This window comes from Sturnira hondurensis, unplaced genomic scaffold (assembly GCF_014824575.4).
Source record: "Sturnira hondurensis isolate 20B ecotype Veracruz unplaced genomic scaffold, ASM1482457v3 Scaffold0022908, whole genome shotgun sequence".
NCBI classification, from domain to species: Eukaryota; Metazoa; Chordata; class Mammalia; order Chiroptera; family Phyllostomidae; genus Sturnira; species Sturnira hondurensis.
Window position 1 is genome coordinate 4,611,509 of NW_028095539.1, and position 19,830 is coordinate 4,631,338.

General features: G+C 55.5%; 2 protein-coding genes across 7 annotated transcripts in view; one reads left to right on the forward strand and one right to left on the reverse strand.

The window, feature by feature from the left end:
• The window catches only part of SPTAN1 (spectrin alpha, non-erythrocytic 1), a 57,309-nt gene extending 53,075 nt beyond the window's left edge, over window positions 1-4,234 (forward strand). For all 6 annotated transcript variants that reach the window (XM_037036576.1, XM_037036578.1, XM_037036579.1 and 3 more), the window contains 6 exons: window positions 1,838-1,892; window positions 2,861-3,057; window positions 3,185-3,238; window positions 3,328-3,474; window positions 3,557-3,704; window positions 3,854-4,234. In XM_037036576.1, coding sequence (XP_036892471.1) covers window positions 1,838-1,892; window positions 2,861-3,057; window positions 3,185-3,238; window positions 3,328-3,474; window positions 3,557-3,704; window positions 3,854-3,979 — 727 coding nt within the window. In that variant the 3' untranslated portion in view covers window positions 3,980-4,234. The remainder of the gene's footprint in view (window positions 1-1,837; window positions 1,893-2,860; window positions 3,058-3,184; window positions 3,239-3,327; window positions 3,475-3,556; window positions 3,705-3,853) is intronic.
• A 91-nt stretch (window positions 4,235-4,325) lies between these two features.
• DYNC2I2 (dynein 2 intermediate chain 2) lies at window positions 4,326-19,204 on the reverse strand. Its single transcript, XM_037036582.1, has 9 exons — window positions 19,004-19,204; window positions 13,059-13,307; window positions 7,597-7,706; window positions 6,994-7,151; window positions 6,404-6,513; window positions 5,823-5,990; window positions 5,372-5,604; window positions 4,886-5,043; window positions 4,326-4,672 (listed from the first exon to the last, which is right to left on the reverse strand). The coding sequence occupies exons 1-9, from the start codon at window positions 19,187-19,189 to the stop codon at window positions 4,434-4,436; spliced, it is 1,611 nt and encodes a 536-aa protein (XP_036892477.1). The 5' UTR covers window positions 19,190-19,204; the 3' UTR covers window positions 4,326-4,433.
• Between the last annotated feature and the right edge of the window lie 626 nt (window positions 19,205-19,830).

Consider the following 19,830-nt stretch of genomic DNA (forward strand, 5'->3'; position numbering starts at 1 on the left):
GCCCAAGAGGAGCAGGGCCATCCCACCCACTCCCAGTAGGGGCCTCTCTCTCCAATCTTGGCTTCTGCCTGGGTCGGTCGGTCACCTTTGCACTCCCTCCCAAGCCCATTCTCAGGGCCAGGGTTGGTGGGACCACCATGCTTTAGGCCATCACTCCTGAGGCTCGGCAGCAGGTAAATGGAGCAGTGGGAGAAGCCTGGACGGACTCGTCCCACCCCCCACGTGTTAAAGGCAGAATGGGTCAGAGTTTAGGAGTCCCAGTTCTAGCTTGAATTCATAAGCCACCCGGTGTCTGCTCTGCCCCTGCACCCCTGGGGCTGCCTGCTGGTCCCCGTTTTGCCTCTGTGGGGTGCCATGCTCCCCTTACCGCGTGTCTCCCCCAGCCCCGTCTCGCCTGGCCCTCATGCACTGTGCCAAGGCTCTTCGCCCTCCCAGGCCGGCCCTCAGCCCCCCCTGTGCCAGGTCTCTGCCTGGGCGCTGCCTGCTTGGGCCTGTGCGTGTGTCTGTCCTGGTGTGCCTTCCCCGCTCCCTTCCTTTGGTGTATTCATTTGGTTTGTTCTCTTTGAATAGCATAGCGTATCGTCGGGTCATTCGTGTCTATCAGTATGAAGTTGGGGATGATCTGTCTGGAAGGTTTTTCTCTTATTTCTCTCCTTACCTCACTGTGGTTTTACCCATGCACTCTTGACTTCCCCAGGCGGCTCCGCTTTCTGACTAACCCACTGCCCTTGGCCGCTTGGGAGAGGGTTCTGTCCTCCTCCCCCTGCACCAGCACCCAGCCCCCCCACCCCGCCCCGGTCCCGGGGGTGTGCTTTGCCCTGGGGGACATGTCATGATTGTGAGTCTGATCTGACCTGCTGGGGTAGGAGGAAGCCTGGTGCCCTGCTTTTGTTAGACACTTTGAACTTGGGAAGACTTCAGAGCTAACCCTGGCGCACTGGGTGTTAAAAGGGTAGGTTGGGGCAAATATGGGTACAGGGGAAGGTGGGCTAAAATCCCACCAAGGACATGTGCACAGTGTGACTTATCCCTGCACGTGCCCCCAACCCAAGTGTCATCTTTGTTCACTGGAAGCCTCCTGTGCACTGTGTCAATGGGATGGAGGCTCCCCCAGCCCTCTTGCTCTTCTGAACTTGGCCCTGGCAGGAGCCTCTGGTGCTGTGACTAGATCCTGGGACCTGAAGCGGGGGCTTAGTCACAGCCAGTTCCCTCCTTCGGGCAGATTTAGAGCCGTTTTTAAAGCTCAGATCTGGCCATGATCTCTTAGCGCCCAGTGTCCGTGTCTCAGGGGGTCTGACTGCATTTCCCTCGGAAGGGACCCCTCTTTGGGGACCTGCAGGAGGCCCTGGGGGTTTCTGGGGTGACTGTCTGCTTGTCAGCCTCCCTCCTGCCTAGGGTCTCCCCATCTGTGAGCAGCAGGGTCCTGTGGGGGGTCTCCCTCCGCTGTGGCTGCAGAGGATGCATTGTCAGGCCAGCAGCCCCCTCTCTTCCTGCAAAGTCGGTTCCTGAGGTGTCCCTCAAGGGCCTAGCTTGGGTCAGTCACTGTTTCACAGCAGTGCGGGGCCTGAGGAAGGGCCCTGGCCTGGGAGCAGGCCGGGTGGCGCTCAGCCTGGGGTAGGTGGCACACCACACGGAGCAGCAGCTTCCCGCCTCTACCCGGGGAAAGTGTGGCCTGCCCTGCTCCCCGGGCCACGTAGGGAAAGACAGCCACGGCCGATGGGGGTTGTTTCCTTGGTAAAAGGAACTGGAAACTGCAGGCACTGTTTTGTCTAAGGGTAGTTTATTTTAAGCTCATAGGTTCCTCTCGCCTCCTTGTGATTCCGTGTTTTGCATTTAGGTCCTGCATGGTGGAAGAATCCGGGACCCTCGAATCCCAGCTTGAAGCTACCAAAGTAAGTGCCCCGAGGGCTCCTGACCCAGCTGAGACCCTCCACCCATCCACCCCAGTAGGCCTGCCTGGCTCTCAGTCTGGCCTCAGGTGGGCTGGCTGGATTCCCCTTTACCCTTGGCTTAAAGCAGCCTGGGTCCCCACCACTTGAAGGGAAGGCTTTGTCTTCGATGGTCGCTGCCTTGAACCCGTCCTGAAGAGGGAAGGCTCTTCGCCTTGGTGTGGACTGGGTTGGCCCAAGTTTGGTTTTTCACCTACAGTAGTTCTAGTAGGTGCTTAGTTGTCTGTAACTTCACTTGAGGCAATTTTGTTAGATTGTGTTGTGACAGCGGTCACATCTGGGCATTTTTTATAAAACTTAACAAAATTGGTGAATTTTTGTGTATCCATTTCAACGTTGAAAAGGCAAGAAAATATGCCACTCGGGCCATTATGCTTTATTATTTCAAGAAAGGTAAAAATGCAACAGACACAAAAAAGGTTTGTACAGTGTGTAGTGAAGGTGCTGTGACCGGGCAAATGTGTCAGAAGCGGTTTGCCGGTTTCGTGCGGGGGAGTTCTTGCTGGACGATGCTGCTTGGTTGGGCGGATCCATTGAAGTCGGTGGTGGTCAAATCAAGACGTCAGTTGAGAGCTGTCAGTGTTATACCACACAGGAGATGGCCAACGTACTCAAAATACCCAAATCAATGAAGTTATTGGTGAAAATGAAAAATCCGTTATTTCACAGAAGAAACTGCATGGACTCTTTCGCCAACCCAATGGCTTCCCGGGCAGATCTGCCCACTGCTCTGGGGCACTCACGTTGAATGAAGTCTTGCCCCCCCTGAGGCTACCGGGTGCTGCACTTCACCCCTTCCCCACTGCTCACAGCCCTGCTGGTCTCGGGCGGGGAGGGCCAGGGCCGTTGGTCTTGAGCCTGGTGACCGAGGCGAGGGCCCGTCCGAACATCTTTGCTCCCCTACCCTGCAGCGCAAGCACCAGGAGATTCGAGCCATGAGAAGTCAGCTGAAGAAAATTGAGGACCTCGGGGCAGCCATGGAGGAAGCCCTGATCCTGGACAACAAGTACACGGAGCACAGCACCGTGGGCCTGGCCCAGCAGTGGGACCAGCTCGACCAGCTGGGCATGCGCATGCAGCACAACCTGGAGCAGCAGATCCAGGCCAGGTACCTGCGCCCGGCACCGGGGGCTGCGGGAAACAGTCCCGCCACCTGAGCATAGGTCACCGGGCGTCCCGCAGTCAGGTTACTGCTGTGTGGGGTGGGGTCTCAGTCCCTAATTCTCTTCTTGCAGGAACACAACAGGGGTGACCGAAGAGGCCCTCAAAGAGTTCAGCATGATGTTTAAGTGAGTACACCTGCACCCTCCCCGGTGGGGCGCGGGCAGGCTCAGCAGCAGGGCCCGTGTGCTGAGCTGTGCTCTACTTTGTGCTCCAGACACTTTGACAAGGACAAATCTGGCCGCCTGAACCACCAGGAGTTCAAATCCTGCCTGCGCTCCCTGGGCTACGATCTGCCCATGGTGGAGGAAGGAGAACCTGACCCTGAGTTCGAGGCGATTCTGGACACGGTGGATCCAAACCGGTGAGCCTCGGGGGAGCAGTGGAAAGGGCTCTGCCCAAGGCCCCCGCTGCCCCTCCTGCTCACTGCGCTCGCTCCTCCCCAGGGACGGCCACGTCTCCCTGCAAGAGTACATGGCTTTCATGATCAGCCGGGAGACAGAGAACGTCAAGTCCAGCGAGGAGATCGAGAGCGCCTTCAGGGCCCTGAGCTCAGAGGGAAAGCCTTACGTGACCAAGGAGGAGCTGTACCAGGTCTGGGACTCCACTCCCACCCCGCTGCCCTGGGGAGGAGGGGGGAGGGGTCCTAGGAAAAGCAAAACTGAAGGCTCGGGCAGTAAGGGTTCTGAAGCCCACCCAGCCCACCGCTTCAGTGGGGCTGACAGGCGCTGTCTTCCCTCCAGAACCTGACCCGGGAACAGGCCGACTACTGCGTCTCCCACATGAAGCCCTACATGGATGGCAAGGGCCGCGAGCTCCCCACGGCTTTTGACTACGTTGAGTTCACCCGCTCGCTCTTTGTGAATTGACCCCCCCCCGCCCCCCCCCAGGTTAGCCTAGCCCGTGCTGCTTGCCCTGCCGTTGCCTTGCTGCATGTCGACTCATCTCTGTGCTCCTAAGGAAAGTATTCCAGACAGTGTTACTTTGCAGTGTAACCTTAAACCCGCTTAGCTTGGGATAAACGTAGTAGAAAACGGTGCTTCAGTAAACTGCTCCCGGCCCAGTCGCAGTCGCCATGGGGACCCAGCTTCCTGTCGCGTGCCAGCTGCTCCATTCCGACTTCAGAAAATCTAAGCAGTTGGCCGGTTTCCTCTTGTTCTCCCTACCTCCCCCCAAATTTTATTTCATGTAAAAGAAATAAACAACTCGACTCTGCCCCAGAACTTGTCTGTCTTCATTGTGCTTCCATCAGAAACAGCTCAGACGCTGCCCCGCCCCACCGGCCTCATGCCCAGGGACACGCCCCGCCGCAGCTGCGCGGCCTCAGGCAGCCACCTCCACTGCCAGCCGCTCCAGGTCCTCCGTCTCCCTCGGCCCTTGCTCAGTGAACTCGGTGCTCAGCTGCCAGATCCTCACTGCACCCTTGGCGTCGCCAGCAGCCAGCAGCTGAGTTTGATGTCGATTAAATTCAAGGCAGTAGACGGGGCTTTCATCCTCGGTTTGCTTGACTGAAACTGTGGGTTTCTGGGAGCTTTTCTGGAGATCAAACAGCTGCACATCACCTTCGTGGAGAGGGAGTCATGGGGTGAGAGAGGCCTGGGGCCTCGTCAAGTTCCCCGCGCACCTGGGCTGACAGGCTCCTGGGCCACAGCTCAGATGGAGAACGCTGCCCAGTCCAGCTCTGTCCTGCACAGGCAAAGGCCTCACCCCCGAACTGTGGGATAGGCTGGGCCCATGTCACTCAAAGGGATCCAGCCTGGTGTCCCATTCCCTACCTTCACCAGAAGCTGCCGCAAACACCAAGGGACGCACAGGGGACCAGCGCACGGCAAACAGGTACTTGCGGGACAGTTGCAGGGAGGTCAGGGGCTGGGCCTGCAGCATGGAGTAGAGGTGGACGTGCCCATCAGTCCCTGCGCTCAGGAAGAGGTTCCTGTGTGGGAGAGGGGGGAAGGCCCAGCAACGGGATGAGTGTTGGGGTCCAGGTACAGTTGGAGCCTCCCCAGACTGCTAGGCCTCAGTTTCCCAGAAACGCTCCCTGGACCCTGCAGACCGGCAATCCTGGTTAGAGAGGGTCCAATTCCCTGGGACCAGTCCTCAGGTCTCTGAATGCCAGAGCCCAGACTCAGAAGACCCAGGCTCAGGCCGGACTGTAGGCCCTTGAAGCAGCTCTATGGTGAAGCCTGGCAGGACCCCTCACCTGCCCGTGCCAGAGGCTATGTGGCAGGTGCAGGACAACCCGAAGGCCAGGCTCTGCCCACCTGTGGAAGGGGGAGCAGCTCACGGAGTAGATGGGGCCGCCGTGGGGAGAGAAGGTGAACTGGGCTGGGGCCCGCAGGGGCACAGAGCTTGGCGTCCGTGTGGCAGCGGCCTCCTCTGCTGCCAGGGAGCACTTGAGTGGGAAGCCGCCTTCCGTGCCCAGGACGAAAAGGCCAGGGTCAAAGCTGGAGAAAGCCACTGCCGTGGTTCCCACCTCGGTCTCTCCACGGTGCGGCTGTGGGGAAAGGGATGGCAGGGCAGAGGTGAGGGAAGCTGGTGAGTGTCCCAAAGGAGCCCAGGCCCAAAGAGGCTGTGCAGCAAGCCCCGGCTCAGCTGGTGGCGCCGGTGCCACTGCCCTCTTGCCCCAACCTGCCCCAAGGTTCACCCACGTAGGCAGGTCCCGCAGGCTGGAGCCGCCCTCGGCCATTTCTGGGGGTAGCGGCCCCCACGTACCTTCTTCAGCTTGGTGTTCCGTGGCAGCTGCTGCACGACCAGGGCAAAGCCACCCGTGAGCTGCAGCTGGCCCGGCCCGGCCGCCTGCCAGAGCAGCACCTTCCCATCAGTGGCCACACTCAGCACCTGGCAGCGGTGGCCGTGGCGGGGCTCGGGGAGCCAGACCACCTGGGACAACGGGGTGCGGGACCAAGGTCAAGAAACGGATGTCCGCCGCCTGGCATCCCCGAAGAGGCTTAGGCCTGGGAGCCGCCTCACTTGCCACCCGGGGACAGGCGTGGAGGGCTCTGAGGTCTGTCCCCTAGTCCCAGCAGAAAGCCAGGACAGCCGGAGGTGGCTGGGAATGGCCCCTGGGGTGGCTCCTCCCAGGGACAGGGGTGTGACTCAGGCCCTGGGAGCTCCAAGAATGCTGATGGCAGCTGCCCAAGTGCCAGCTCCCTCGTGACCTTCTTCCTTCGCTGTGCCAAGCGGGCACCCTCGCTCCTGCTCTGCCTTAAGAAGCAGGCCCACGCCAGTGAAGCCCAGCTCAGAGAGGATGAAAAGGTACCTCCTGGACCCTCCCAAATGCCCACTGCCCTGACCTGGTACACAGGGTCCGTGTGCGTGTCGTCTGTCAGGCCTGTACGCCAGAGCAGTGGGTCCTCAGGACGGCCTGTGTCCCACACCAGCACCTCGCCACTGTACAGGCCACCTGTGGGACACAGCCTGCCAGGTCGGAGCTGACCTGTGCCCAGCAGCCCAGCATCCTGGCCAACCACCTGCCCCTCCCACCCACTGAGCCAGGATGTGGAGCCACTGCCCTGAAAGCCATCCCACGGAGGACAAGCCCCGTCACCCAGGGCAGGCCCCACCCAGGAAGCTCCCCGATGCAGGGCAATCTCCCCTGCCCAGCCCTCAAGAGTCCCCCAGCAGCAGCTCCCAGGCGCCAGCTCCACCCGCTCTCATTCCAACCAGGCTGACCCTCTGCTTGGCCCACAGGCTGTCACGGCTCAGCTGGGGACCTGCCGCCTCTTGCTGAGTTGCATGCCCCACTCAGCACCCTCACCTGTGCTCTCTGCCTCCCACTAGCTCCGCCCTGGCCAGACCCAGGGGCTGAGGGCCCAATGGAGGCCTCCCCTTTGGACACCCTCTGCAGGGAGGGAAGAGGCGCCAGGCAGGCTGAGCGGCTTACCTGCAATGTGGGAGGGCTGTGTGGGGTGGAAGGCCAGGCACATGACGGCGCTGGGCACCTCCACCACCACCGATGGCTGCCGGGGGTTCAGGCCTCGCCGGTCCAGGTTCCAGGCACACACGAAGGACTTCAGGGTGCCCCAGTCCCCATCATCCAGCCTGCACACGATGGCCCAGCTGGCTCTGCCCCTGGGCCAGGGCTTCTGCTCCCCATCCCACCTCCACCTCTCGCCCACGGCCCCAAAGCACAGTGGCTTGTGTCCGCATCATACCCAGACTCTGTACTCGGTATCAAAGTGCCACAGGCTCCTCTATGGCACCCCGAGGGCATGCCTTTCTCTGGAAAATGGTTCCCGGGAACCGAGGCTGGGCCCACAGGACGGTGGGCTGGGGGAGCCCCACACGCCAGAAAACAGCTCGTGGAAAAGGCACGGCAGGCCCAAGGCCCACTGCCCAGGGCTGGCCAGTGGGCACTCTGAGTCCGGGGCTCTGAGCCCCTCCCTGCCCCCGCCACCCTCTGTCCGGGAAGCTCTGGGCCAACCCTGTGTAGACAAAGAAACAGAGGCTCCAGGGAGAGCCCGAGGGCCCCCTCGCTGCCACTCACCGCCCATAGGCACAGGCCACCACGGAGCCGGTGCTGTTCCAGGAGACACTGGTCACATGCAGACCCCGCCCCTGGGCGGGGGGGTAGCCCAGGGTGTGCAGGCACATCACCTGCAAGAGACAGGGCGTCCCCAACCCTGAGCCTGACAGCCACCCCCCAGGCAGCCTTGGTGCCACCCAACAAAAACCACCCGGGCCGCCCAGCGCCCTGAAAGCGGTCAGAGTCCACCACGCACCACGCAGCCCCAAGGACAACATGGGGCCTTTGTCCCGACGTGCCCCCCAACACGATGCTTCCAGAACCAGAAGGAAGGGATCAGAGCTGGACCCTGTTCTCACATCTGTCCTACACACACTTGCACAACGTGTCGATGGTGGCGACACTTGTACAACGATGCAAGTGTGCTCAGTACCACAGGACTGTACACCTAGAAACGGTTAAAACGGTGACAGTTTATTTTAAGCTCCGGCATCCTGCTCCTCAGCCCACAGCAGGTGAGCAAAGGAGAAGGCTGCCACGCCGACCATGGGGAGGACTTGCCGCGAGCTTCCCGGAACATGAGCTGTACCACACAGTAAAGCTCTGTGAGAAGTTACATACTTCTGGATGCCTCCCTGACCCCACAGAAAGGAACCACCCCACGGGAAGACTCCACGACCTGGAAACGCCACGTGGTGGGAACCCCACACACCGCTGTGAGAAAGGGAGCAGGGACACGCTGCGGCCAGCAGTCTGGCGCTTCATCCAAATATTCGCGTGGAGTGACTTACACTCCACGAGGCCCAGTCCTGGGAGCAACCAAAGAAAAGTGAAAACATGTGTTTACGCAAAAACATGTGCCCAAATGTTCACAGCATTGTGCCTAAGAGCCAAAATGTCCACCAGCTGCGGGACAAGGGTGGTCTCTCCCTGCAGTGGAATGTTACTCGGCCAGATAAGAAATGCGCAGCAGCTGATGACCTGCGACAACATTCTGCTCAGGGACAGAAGCCAATCACAGAAGACCACTTCTTCGGAGTCCATGTATATGAGATGTTCGGAAGAGGCAGATGGATGGAGATGGAAAGCAGATTAAGAGCTGCGGGGCAGAAATGCTTAGTGGGCATGGGGTTTCCTGGGGGTCACGAAAACACTCTCCAGTTCACACCCTGGGAATACATTAAAACCCACGGAACTGCATACTTCACCTGGGTGAATTATGTGGGACAGTAACAAAATCTCAATCAAACTGCTATTTTGAAACAAAACGATACAGGGAGGTAGGAAGCAGAGGGGGAGCTGTCTGGGGTTTTCGGTTTCTTGACCTGGGTTCCGGTTCCACAAATGTTTCCACTCTGTGAAGGTCGTGGACCTGCCCCGGCCGGCAGCTCCGCTGGCTGGAGCACCACCCCGGACGCCAGAGGGCCGAGTGCTGGCCCCGGTCAGGCACGTGCCCACGCTGTGGGTTCGGTCCCCGGTCAGGGCGCACATGGGGGGCAACCGATCGTGTTTCTCTCACATCAGTGTTTCTCTGACTCTTTCTCTCCCTTCCTCCCTCTCTAAATTCAGCACACATATCTTTGTGTAGGATTTTTTTAAAAAGAAAGAAAAGTCATGGACTTGAATATTTATAATTTCTGCATGTTTTTATGTTATAGTCAATAAAAGTTCACATTAAAAATAAACTACAGGAGTTTCTCCCTTACCTGTGGTTTTACTTCCAGGCTCAGTTACTCGGTTAACCATGAACCCAAAACATTACACATTACACGGAACATTCCAGAAATAAACAGTCCCTCAGCTTTCAGTTGCTGATCTAAGTAGCGGGATGAAGTCGCTTGCTGACCTGCTCCCCGCTGCCCAGGACGTGAGTCCTCCCTCTCTGCGCCGTGCGCTCCCCGCCGGCCAGTCTCGGGGCAGCGGTCTCGGTTCTCAGACACACTGTCGCCCGTCGCAGGGCTCTGTTCCAGCTGCGCTTACTTCACCGAACAAAGCCACCTCCACGTAGCTTGTATTACTGTGTATTGTTAGAATTGTTCCATTTTATTATTGTTACTGCTAATCCCTTACTGTGTCTATTTAGACACTAACCTTTATCGATGGAATGTGTATATAGAAACAGTATACGCAGTCACCTAACCTCACATCATCAGTCATCAGTAGGTTCTGCAACTTTAAGCAAAACACTGTGTATGAAACCGATTTCACCACAGTGTAATCGACACAGACAAGAGTTGAGCTCCTAGGCATCTCATCCACGTTCTAACCAAACGACTTGGGTAAAACGTTATTCCAGGGCCTGCTGCTTAGGGTCGGTACCATCCACAGCTCCAGGCACCCACTGGGGGTCCTGGGACATGTCCCCCAAGGACCAGGGGGACTACCGTATACACGGTGAGCTATTTATTGTAACACTACAACTGCAATGACTGTACAATTTACAGTCCAAAATGAGACTACCAGGAGAGAGAACTAGGGGACAGTGGGCTACTTCACGCCTCCACTCCTCAGGGGTGCTTCGCCAACACAGAACAACAGGCCTTGCTTCTGACCAGAAAAGACCCTGAGACTGGTCACCGTGACTCAGCTGCCAGCAGCCCACAGATGGAAAACAACGGGAAGGAAATGACACAGCAAAGGGTCAGAGGTTCCCCGGAGGTGCCTCGGGATTTCTCACTTATCTCTAATGTCTAAGTGCTCGGCAATGTTGCCAGGTTGTTTACAGATTTCTCAACTTACTCTTTTTTAGAGGGAGAGAGGGGGAGAAGGAGAAGGAGAGAAACACTGCCCACTGCTCCACCCATCAGGCACTCACCCGTTGACCCCCACACGTGCCCCACCTGGGCGTTTCAATGAGCTGGGCCACCAGGCTGTGGCTGTTTACAGAATTTTAAAACTGCGGTTTTGCAGCAAGAGTGGCATCTCAGCACTTCAGGGGCTTCTGCAGCAATGCCAAGGACAGGGGTGAAGTGTCAAGGCCACACCCCTGACAACAAGAGACAGAAACACCCTACATGGGCCAGAAACTGATGCAGAGGACGAAAAAGGCAGGCAGAGACTGGCTGTTCAGTTATACAACAGCAAAGTGTGAAAGCCCTCCTCTGCCTGACACTCGGAATTAGCTAGAAACTCCGGGGCTACCCAGGGCATGCACAGCACACGGCCACTCCAGGGTGCTGCCCAGCCTCCCGCCTGCTCACACGCAGGAGGAGGCGACATTTCTGGAAGCGAGGTTGCTCTCCGCACATCCACCAGCTGGGACGCAGATAAAGGGTGGCGTGTCAGCGCAGAGGGACGTGATGCGAGCGCTGGGAGGAGTAGAGCACCTTTATGGGAGCCGGCTGAGAAAGGTCCCAAACAAACATGCAGCACTTTCCTCTTTTGTTAAACATGTTAAGGATGGCACGGTGACGGCCACAGTGTCGGCCCAGCACAGGACACGCTCTGCAGGCCTGTGACCCAGCGTCCCTCTCGCTCTCTGCATGTCTTAGGTTCTGTATGTCTGTGATGGCTGAACCTATCATAATAAACACGCGCTGCTTTTGTAATCAAAAAAGAACAGATATTTTTAAAGGGGGCACAAGCCGGGCTGGTGTAGCTCAGTGGATTGAAAGCCGGTTTGTGAACCAAAGGGTCATGCGTTTGATTCCCAGTCAGGGCACATGCCTGGGTTGCAGGCCCGGTCCCTGGTTGGAGGCGTGTGAGAGGCAACCGATAGATGTTTCTCTCCCACTCTTCCTCCTTCCCTTCCCCTCTCTAAAAATAAATAAATCAAAATGTTNACACGCGCTGCTTTTGTAATCAAAAAAGAACAGATATTTTTAAAGGGGGCACAAGCCGGGCTGGTGTAGCTCGGTGGATTGAGCACGAGCCTGTAAACCAGAGGATCGCGGTTTGATTCCCAGTCAGGGCACATGCCTGGGTTGCAGGCCCGGTCCCTGGTTGGAGGCGTGTGAGAGGCAACCGATAGATGTTTCTCTCCCACTCTTCCTCCTTCCCTTCCCCTCTCTAAAAATAAATAAATCAAAATGTTTTAAAATTTGTAAAAAGGGGGTGACAAAGTAATACACATATGGACCAAAATAATCCAGAGAAGTGTGAAGGAGCCCTAACCATAAAGAACAAAAGCCTGACCTCTCTGAATGTCACTAAAACAGGCATAAGCAATGCCCAAGCTCGGGGAGAGAGGAAAGAGGACAAGCTGAGACTTCCAAGTTCATTACATTCTTCTCCTGCAGCATTGTATCTTTAAAAGACACATCTGGCTGGTGTAGCTCAGTGGACTGAGCGCAGGCCTGAGAACCTAAGGATCGCGGTTCGATTCCCAGTCAGGGCACATGTCTGGGTTGCGGGCCAGTTCCCCGCAGGGGACTCACGAGAGGCAACCATACATTGATATTTCCCTCTCTCCTTCCCTTCCCCTGTGAAGATAAATAAATAAAATCTTTTAAAAAAAAGCTACAATGACTCCACACCAAAGTGGACTTGGCAACCGTTCCTCAGAGCGATTCCGAGGCTCTCTCACACACACATCGACTCCCACGCCTACGATGATCTGGTGGGAAGAGGGCAGCCGTACCTCACTGGAGACAGAGTGGGGGGAGGCACGGGAGGAGAGAGGGCGAGTGAGGGCGAGCGGGGCCTGAAGACCACTGGACATACAATTACTCACCTCAGTTTCTAAAGGAAGAAAACACTGTATAAAAAAAGGTACGGCCCTGGCCGGTGTGGCTCAGCCGACCGAGCAGCAGCCTCCAGACCACTGACAGTTGGATTCCCAGTGTGCCTGGGTTGCGGCCCGTTCCCCGGTTGGAGGCATGAGAGATCACTGCTTCTCTCGCACATCATGTTTCTCCCCCCGTCTTTCTCCCTCCTTTCCCCTCTCTAAAAATAAATAAGTAAAAAAAGGGAAAGACAAAGGTACAAACCAGCGAGCAGTGAGCAGCCGCCCGCAGGTGTCACGCTGTGGGGAGTGAGGCCCAGCCCAGCGAGGAGCACCTTCCTTCGGAAGCTCTGCGCCCTCCCCACTGTCCGTCCTTCCGCTGGACAACGGAGCTCACAGGTGCCACTCTGAGCTGTGCCTGGAGAGCACAGACATCTGGAGACACTGATGTCACCAGGGAGTGAGCAAGAGGGCGGTACAGAGGAAGTCCTCGCCCATCGCGCCCGGGGCGCCTCAGCCGGGCAGAGGAGAGAACAAAGTACTGAGTCGGATTGCCCGGGCGCAAACTCTGCCCCTGCTGCTTACTCGGCGAACGGTTACTGCAGCTCCGAGCCTCCGTCCCCCGCCCCCCCCCCCATCCGTCCCCTCCCCCCCCCCCGCCACCCACCCCCCCGCCACCCCTCGGGGGGAGGCAGCGAGGGCCCACTGACTTACTCTGACAAAGCCTAAGGGCTCAGTGAGGGCTGATATTGTGACAGGTATTATTTGGGCCGTGCAAAGATGGACTTAAAATGGGGCAGAGGCGGCCCCTGTTCCCTACCGTCTCCTGCTGCTCCGTCCAGTTCACCTCGAAGCCATCGAAGGCGTGGCTGTGCCAGTTCTTGTCCAGCTCCCGGATAACCATGGCTTCCACTCTCTGAAGAAAGGCTGCGAGCCGGGGGCCATCGTGCTGGGACGCAGGCGGCCAGTCCACCGGCACAGCGGCCTCGGTCTGCACTGCGGCATCCACGCGCCTCCGGGTCTGCACGGACGCTGCGGCAGTGGCGACAGTGGCCGTCTGGCAGCTTTTCTGGAGAAGATCAAAAGGCCTCGGTCACCAGCCGGCTTACTCCCAGCGTCGCCTGCCTGGGCAACCCACTTTCCATGCCGCTCCCTACCCTCAGGCCAGCGGACCTCTCTACTGTTTGCTCAAAGTCTGTCCCCGTCCTCCCGGAACCAGCCCCTTGCCTAGGAGGAACCCAATCCGTGTGGTGTGCAAGTGGAGCTGACCCAGCCTTCCTCTGTCTGCTTCACTGAGGCAGAAGGGAGACAAGGCCAGGACTAGCTAATCAGAGCCCTGGGCTGTCCCCCAGCCTCAGTGACAGGTTCGGAGGGACCGTGTGACCCGGTGAGAGCCCCAGGACTTGAGGTGACACACTTTGGAGAGGGCTCAGGAGTGTCCCCTTTGAGGAAGTGGCAGCTGGAATAGTCATGTAACAAGTTTAAAGAGCATAAGGAAACCAATTTTATCATAGGTTAATGAACATGAACAAGTTCCTCCAGCACCTCATCAACGCTGTAGCAGAACAAGGCTGCATGAGGGCCTGCTGGATCTTAGAGCCGCCCTTGCGGCCAGCAGCAGACCACCCCCGGCCTGCCCACCCCCCACCCCCCGGAAGACAGCCCTCATCCGGTGGGCGCTTTCCAGCCGTCTGTCCAAGACCAGCCAGTTCACTGAAGGCAAGTTGCTTCCCAGCTGCCCTTTTCTCCACCCCGCCGTCTGTCTCAAGGTCCTTGTCCCTCGGGCAGCCAGGCCCAAGGGCAGACATCAGACGCTCAGGAGAGGAACTACCAACTGTCTTTCTTACAATCATGTCCAGTCTTTTCCAAACGAGGGACCCCACATCCCTGAGATCGTTGTCATCTACCACAGGCTCTCCTCACAGAGCTACCCATCAGGCTCCTGCCCCGGAGCTGCCCTGCTAAGGCTTGGGGCAGGGCCAGGACCCAGGCCAGAGTCGGTGAGTGCAGGGAGAGGAGGTCCACAGGGGGGCAGCTCTCCCGAGAACACGCAGCATACTCGACACTTGTCCCCATGTCCCCCTTCCCATCCTACTGAACTCCCTTTCCTCATCCATCTTCCATCAAACTGTGAGTTCCTCCAGCAGAGGACTGCTGTCCGCTCTACCTTTATATATCCAGCACTTTGCATGGTATTTGGCACATAGTTCAAGTCCATTTATACTATACACACATGTATATGTACATGTACACACACATGCACACGCACACATTTATTAAGCACCTACTAGCCAGGCACTGTCTGGGTACGATGGATACAGCAGAAGACAAACAGGGGAGGATTCCTGTGCCCGAGGAACCAACCTGGGACTTGGCTGTAGACAAGTAAACATACAAAACCCCATGGAAACCCAACGGTGAGAGCGCAGCAGGGGTGTGGGAGAGCTGGGGGAGCTCCCGGGGTGGGACGGCGAAGGCGGCCTCTCAGGGAGTTGGCATTTGGGCTGGCATAGGAAGGACAAGACGCTGGCCAAGTGGACAGCCACAGGAAAGAGGGTTCCAGAGGGTACAGAACCACATACTATTCAGACGTGGGCTTCAGGAGGGTAACTGCTGGAGAGTGGGACGGATGAAATCAGTGGTATTCCAACTTTGCTATGCATTACAACGACCTGGGCACTCAATTAAAACCAGAGTCCCAGTTCTAACCTCATGCCAGTGTAGCAGGAATCACTCAAAGTGGGCCCTGGACACCTGCATTTTCCAGTCTCCAGGCCCCTCCAGTATCGGCCAAGCCCGAGAAACAGCAGAGGAGCCCAGGGTGGAGTGGTGAGGAGCCGGCCCTCTCGGGCGGTTGAGCTCGTCACCGAGCCTCCTATCCTCTCACCTGAACTTCAAGGGCTTTCAAACTTGACCAGCAGCCCCCTTTCACCCCCCAGGAAGTGTCCTAACAAGACACATTTGGCAGAAGAGATCACATGAGTGGCCCAAGGCCAACCCTTAGTCTGTGCACCTGGGCCTCACGCCAAAGTCCAGGACCCTGTCCCTCGGTGCAGACTCGGGTATGACAAGAAAAGCCAAGTCAGGCCCAAGACCAGAAACACGAAAATAAAATGTCAGAAACCAGCACTGGAATGCACACTCACATTCCAATACTGCACCACTACATGAGCCAAGCAAAGACTCATGTTTGACTCTGCCAAAGAAACTTCCAAAAAAAATTAAGAAACTGCATAAAAATTTACCTAGAACACTCATCATAGGGTTTATTGATAAGAGAAAAATTGGGGAAAATCTAACAGCCCATCAAAAGAGACTGGTTAAGCCCTGGCTGGTGTAGCTCAGTGGATTGAGCGAGGGCCTGCGAACCAGAGGATCGCGGTTCAATTCCCAGTCAGGGCACATGCCTGGGTTGCAGACCAGTTCCCTGCAGGCCAACTCCCAGCAGGGGACGCATGAAAGGCAACCATACATTGATGTTTCTCTCCCTCTCTCCTTCCCCTCTAAAGATAAATAAATAAATNGCCAAAGAAACTTCCAAAAAAAATTAAGAAACTGCATAAAAATTTACCTAGAACACTCATCATAGGGTTTATTGATAAGAGAAAAATTGGGGAAAATCTAACAGCCCATCAAAAGAGACTGGTTAAGAGGGTAGGGAGGTACAAGGGACTAAATGGTAATGGGGAAAAAATACAGTAGGGATGAAATAGGCCCTGGCTGGTGGACTGAGTGCTGACCCATCTCCAGTCAGGACACACGCCTAGGTGATAGGCCAGGTCCCCAGTAGGGGGTGTGCGAGAGGCAACCACACATTCATGTTTCTCTCCCTTTCTCTTCCCTTCTCTCTAAAAATAAATAAACAAAATCTTTTTTTAAAGATTAAATTAGAAAAGGAAAAAAGAGACTGGGGAAATAAAGTTATAAAAAATGTTAATATGCAGCCCTGGCTGGCGTAGCTCAGTGGACTGAGCGTGGGCCTGCGAACCAGATAATCGCGGTTCGAATCCCAGTCAGGGCACATGCCTGGGTTGCAGGCCTGTTCCTTGCAGGCTAACTACCAGCAGGGGACGCACAAAGGGCAACCATACATTGATGTTTCTCTCCCTCTCTCCTTCCCCTCTAAAGATAAATAAATAAATAAATAATCTAAAAAAAAAAGTGTTAATATGCAATGTTTGGCTGTATTAGATGGAAGTGTTATGTGCAATGCAACTCCACTTTTATTAAAAAAACCGTGGAGGGACAAAGGGGAAAATCAGGACAACTGTAATGGCACAATCAATAAAATGTAATTTAAAAACTGTACTTGAACAAGAATTAAATAAAAATTAAAATTAAAAAAAAAGAAACAAAATTAAAAAAATGTGGAGAAAAGACAAAACAGAAAGGGAACGGGTACAACTCAAATCGCTGTGGGGCGAATGAGATTGTTGGGTGATTTTTTTTTATTTATCCACTGTTCCCTAAATTTTGGAATAAATAACTTTTTAAAAAAGATTTTATTAATTTATCTTTAGAGGGGAAGGGAAGGAGAGAGGGAGAGAAACATCAGTGTATGGTTGCCTCTCATGCGTCCCCTGCTGGGAACTGGCCCACAACCTAGGCATGTGCCCTGACAGGGAATCGAATCGCGATCGTCTGGTTCACAGGCCTGTGCTCAATCCACTGAGCTACACCAGCCAGGGCTGGAATAAATAACTTTTAATAATTTGTATTAATTTGAGAGAAACAGAGACTTGTTTTTCGAGTTGTTTATACATTCTTGGTTGAGTCTTTGTATGTGCCCTGACCTGGGAGACATAGATAACTTTTAAAAAGAAAAAAAAGTTAATTTGGAAAAAACAATTTACCACTTCCTTCCGACCCTTGCAAGATTCTTACAACTTTAATAAAATCTCCTGCCCTGGCTGGTGTAACTGAGTGGATTGAGCACAGGCCTGTGAAGCAAAGGGTCGCCGGTTCAATTCCCAGTCAGGGCACATGCCTGGGTTGCAGGCCAGGTCCCCAGTGGGGGACAGGGGAGGCAACCACACATTGATGTTTCTCTCCCACTCTTTCTCCTTCCTGTCCCCTCTGTCTAAAAATAAATAAATAAAATAAAATAAATCTCCTGTCCTGGCTGGTGCAGCTCAGTGGACTGAGTGCAGGCCTGCGAACCAGAGGGTCTGCAGTTTGATTCCCAGTCAGGGCACTTGCCTGGATTGCAGGCCAGGTCCCCAGTAGGGGGCGCGTGGAAGGCAGCCACACATTGATGTTTCTTTCCCTCTTTCTCCTTCCCTTCTCTCTAAAAAGAAATACATAAATACAATCTTAAAAAACAACACTCTTTCAGTAAGATAAGAGCCTGATTTAAATGAATCACCCTCACAAATGAAATACTAATCTTAAAAAACAACACTCTTTCAGTAAGATAAGAGCCTGATTTAAATGAATCACCCTCACAAATGAAATACTAGAATCAGTTCTTCCTACAGGTTAAAACTATCTATAAGAAAATTAACAAGCCTCAATCTCATTCTTCTGGGGTGAAAAAAGTTACACTGGACCGGGAAATCTCAACCTGGAGTCTTCTAAAATCTGAATCATCAGCAAGCCAGAGAGAGATATTTCAAGTATTTTTTTCAAATCCAGGGAATTACATACAGTGACCTGCGGTAAGGATCTGTGTAACTCCAACACCCACTGCCTTTACTTTCTAACTAGAACGGTGGCTCCTATGCAGCATGGCGAAGCAGGAGTGCTTTGAACCAGATCAAATCCCAGCTTGAAACCTGCAGGCTGTTGGCCTGAAGCAAGAAACTGTCCTCAAAGGCAAGACTTCAGGGAACCCCCACAGGTGTTGGTGAGCATGTGAGCGCTGCGCATTGGACACACCTATGTGACAATTAAGCCTCAATTTTCTGCATCAACCTGCTCTACCTGCCTCTGCTGAACCTCTCTTTTCCCACCTGGAACCATTCTACCCTCCGGCCCCGCACTCCTCTCCAGCCCCGCCTACTCCTCAAACACCAGATTAGCTCTGACCCCAGGCCTCGCGTCCCAGGCCCTTTGCTCTGCCTGGACCCGTCTAACTCAGGGATCCAGTCGGCTCACTCTCTCACTGAGTCTTTGTTTAAATGCTCCCCCTGTGCAGGCGGCCCACTCGGCAACGCACCCTCCCACTCCCCGATCCACCCTTCTAAACCCTCACCCCTTTTTCTTGTCCGGGGCACCGTTCACCTTCTGACACACTGCGAAATATGCTTATTACACACACTGTTCATTTTCTATCCCCTGCGCACACGCGCCCAGGCAAAGCTGGGGGGGGGGGAGGCCCCTAAGGGCCTCCCTGCCCGAACCGCTCTGCGCTGCCCGCAGTGGGAGTTCCAAGCGCCCCGGGAGCGGCCCTGGCACCCAGGAGCCGGCCCCTCATCTCCCCAAAGCACCTGTTTTTGTGTGTTTTTGATGGCACCACAAGAAGCGGCTTATCTAGATCTTAAGATGCAATCTGGTCACTTTTTTAAACGGAAGATGGTTTGAAATGCCTAAAAACTTCAGTTCACGCAAAATCCTTCCAAACGTAGGGTTTTCAGGGGTTTCTTTAAAAAAAAACTTTATGTTGTTCAAAGACTGGGGAAACTGAGACGAGAGCATCCCAAAGGTCAGTTCTTGTATATCAAAATATGAAAATAATTCGGCGGGACGCCAGCACCTGGCCCGGGGACCTGGCGTGGCTCCTCGCCCCGCCGCCCGCGTCGCCCAGAGCCGGGCCCGCTCCCTCACCGTCTCCCCGTGGAGGCCCTGGACGCCCCTCCACTGCGAAGGCACAGACACCACGCCCAGGGTCTCGTCCTGCAGCGGCCCCAACCGCCTGGGGCCCTCGGCGCTCGCAGCCCTGCCTGTCGCCAGCGCCACAGCACCCGCGCTTCCCGCCAGGCATAGGTGCCTGGGCTGCGCACAGGTTGCCATGGAGACGGGGCTGCACTGGCGCACTCCCGTGCGACCTTCGTCCTCGCGTCTTCAGAACGGAAGACTGGGGAGGTGAGGCTATCGGTGCCATTTTTGAAGTGGTCAGAACTCCCCCAGAACCCGGGAAAAGGAGATAAGTTATTCTTTTTTAGCCAGTTGTACAAGCATAACCAGTGTTAGATACTCTATCCGCTTAAGGAGAACGCTTAGGGGCTGTGCGGCTGTTCCCTTGGGGGCGGGGGCGGGGAATGCGGAAGTGCGTCCCGGGTGCCAGATTCAAAGATGGCGCCGAGCGTCTCTGGTAGAGGCCCGCGCGGGAGGTTGTAGCCAGCATTGAATGCTGGCGAGTTTTAAGACCTGCAGGCCGGGGACCACCAGGCAAAACAGGTTCTCTCAGCAGAGCCGAGAACCGCGCTGCTCCAGGTGGCTGCCTCTTTGACGTCAAGTGCTCTACCTGGGATCTTCATTGTCCTCCGCAATAGAATAGTAATTTAAAATATCCATATGCTGTCCCGGCCACGCACTCATCTGGGTAGCCAAGTGTCAGAGCAGTGAATGCGTAGATAAGTAGGACAACACATTGATGTTTCTCTCTCCCTTCCTATCTCTCTAAAAAAAATCAATAAATAAGAATAAGTAAA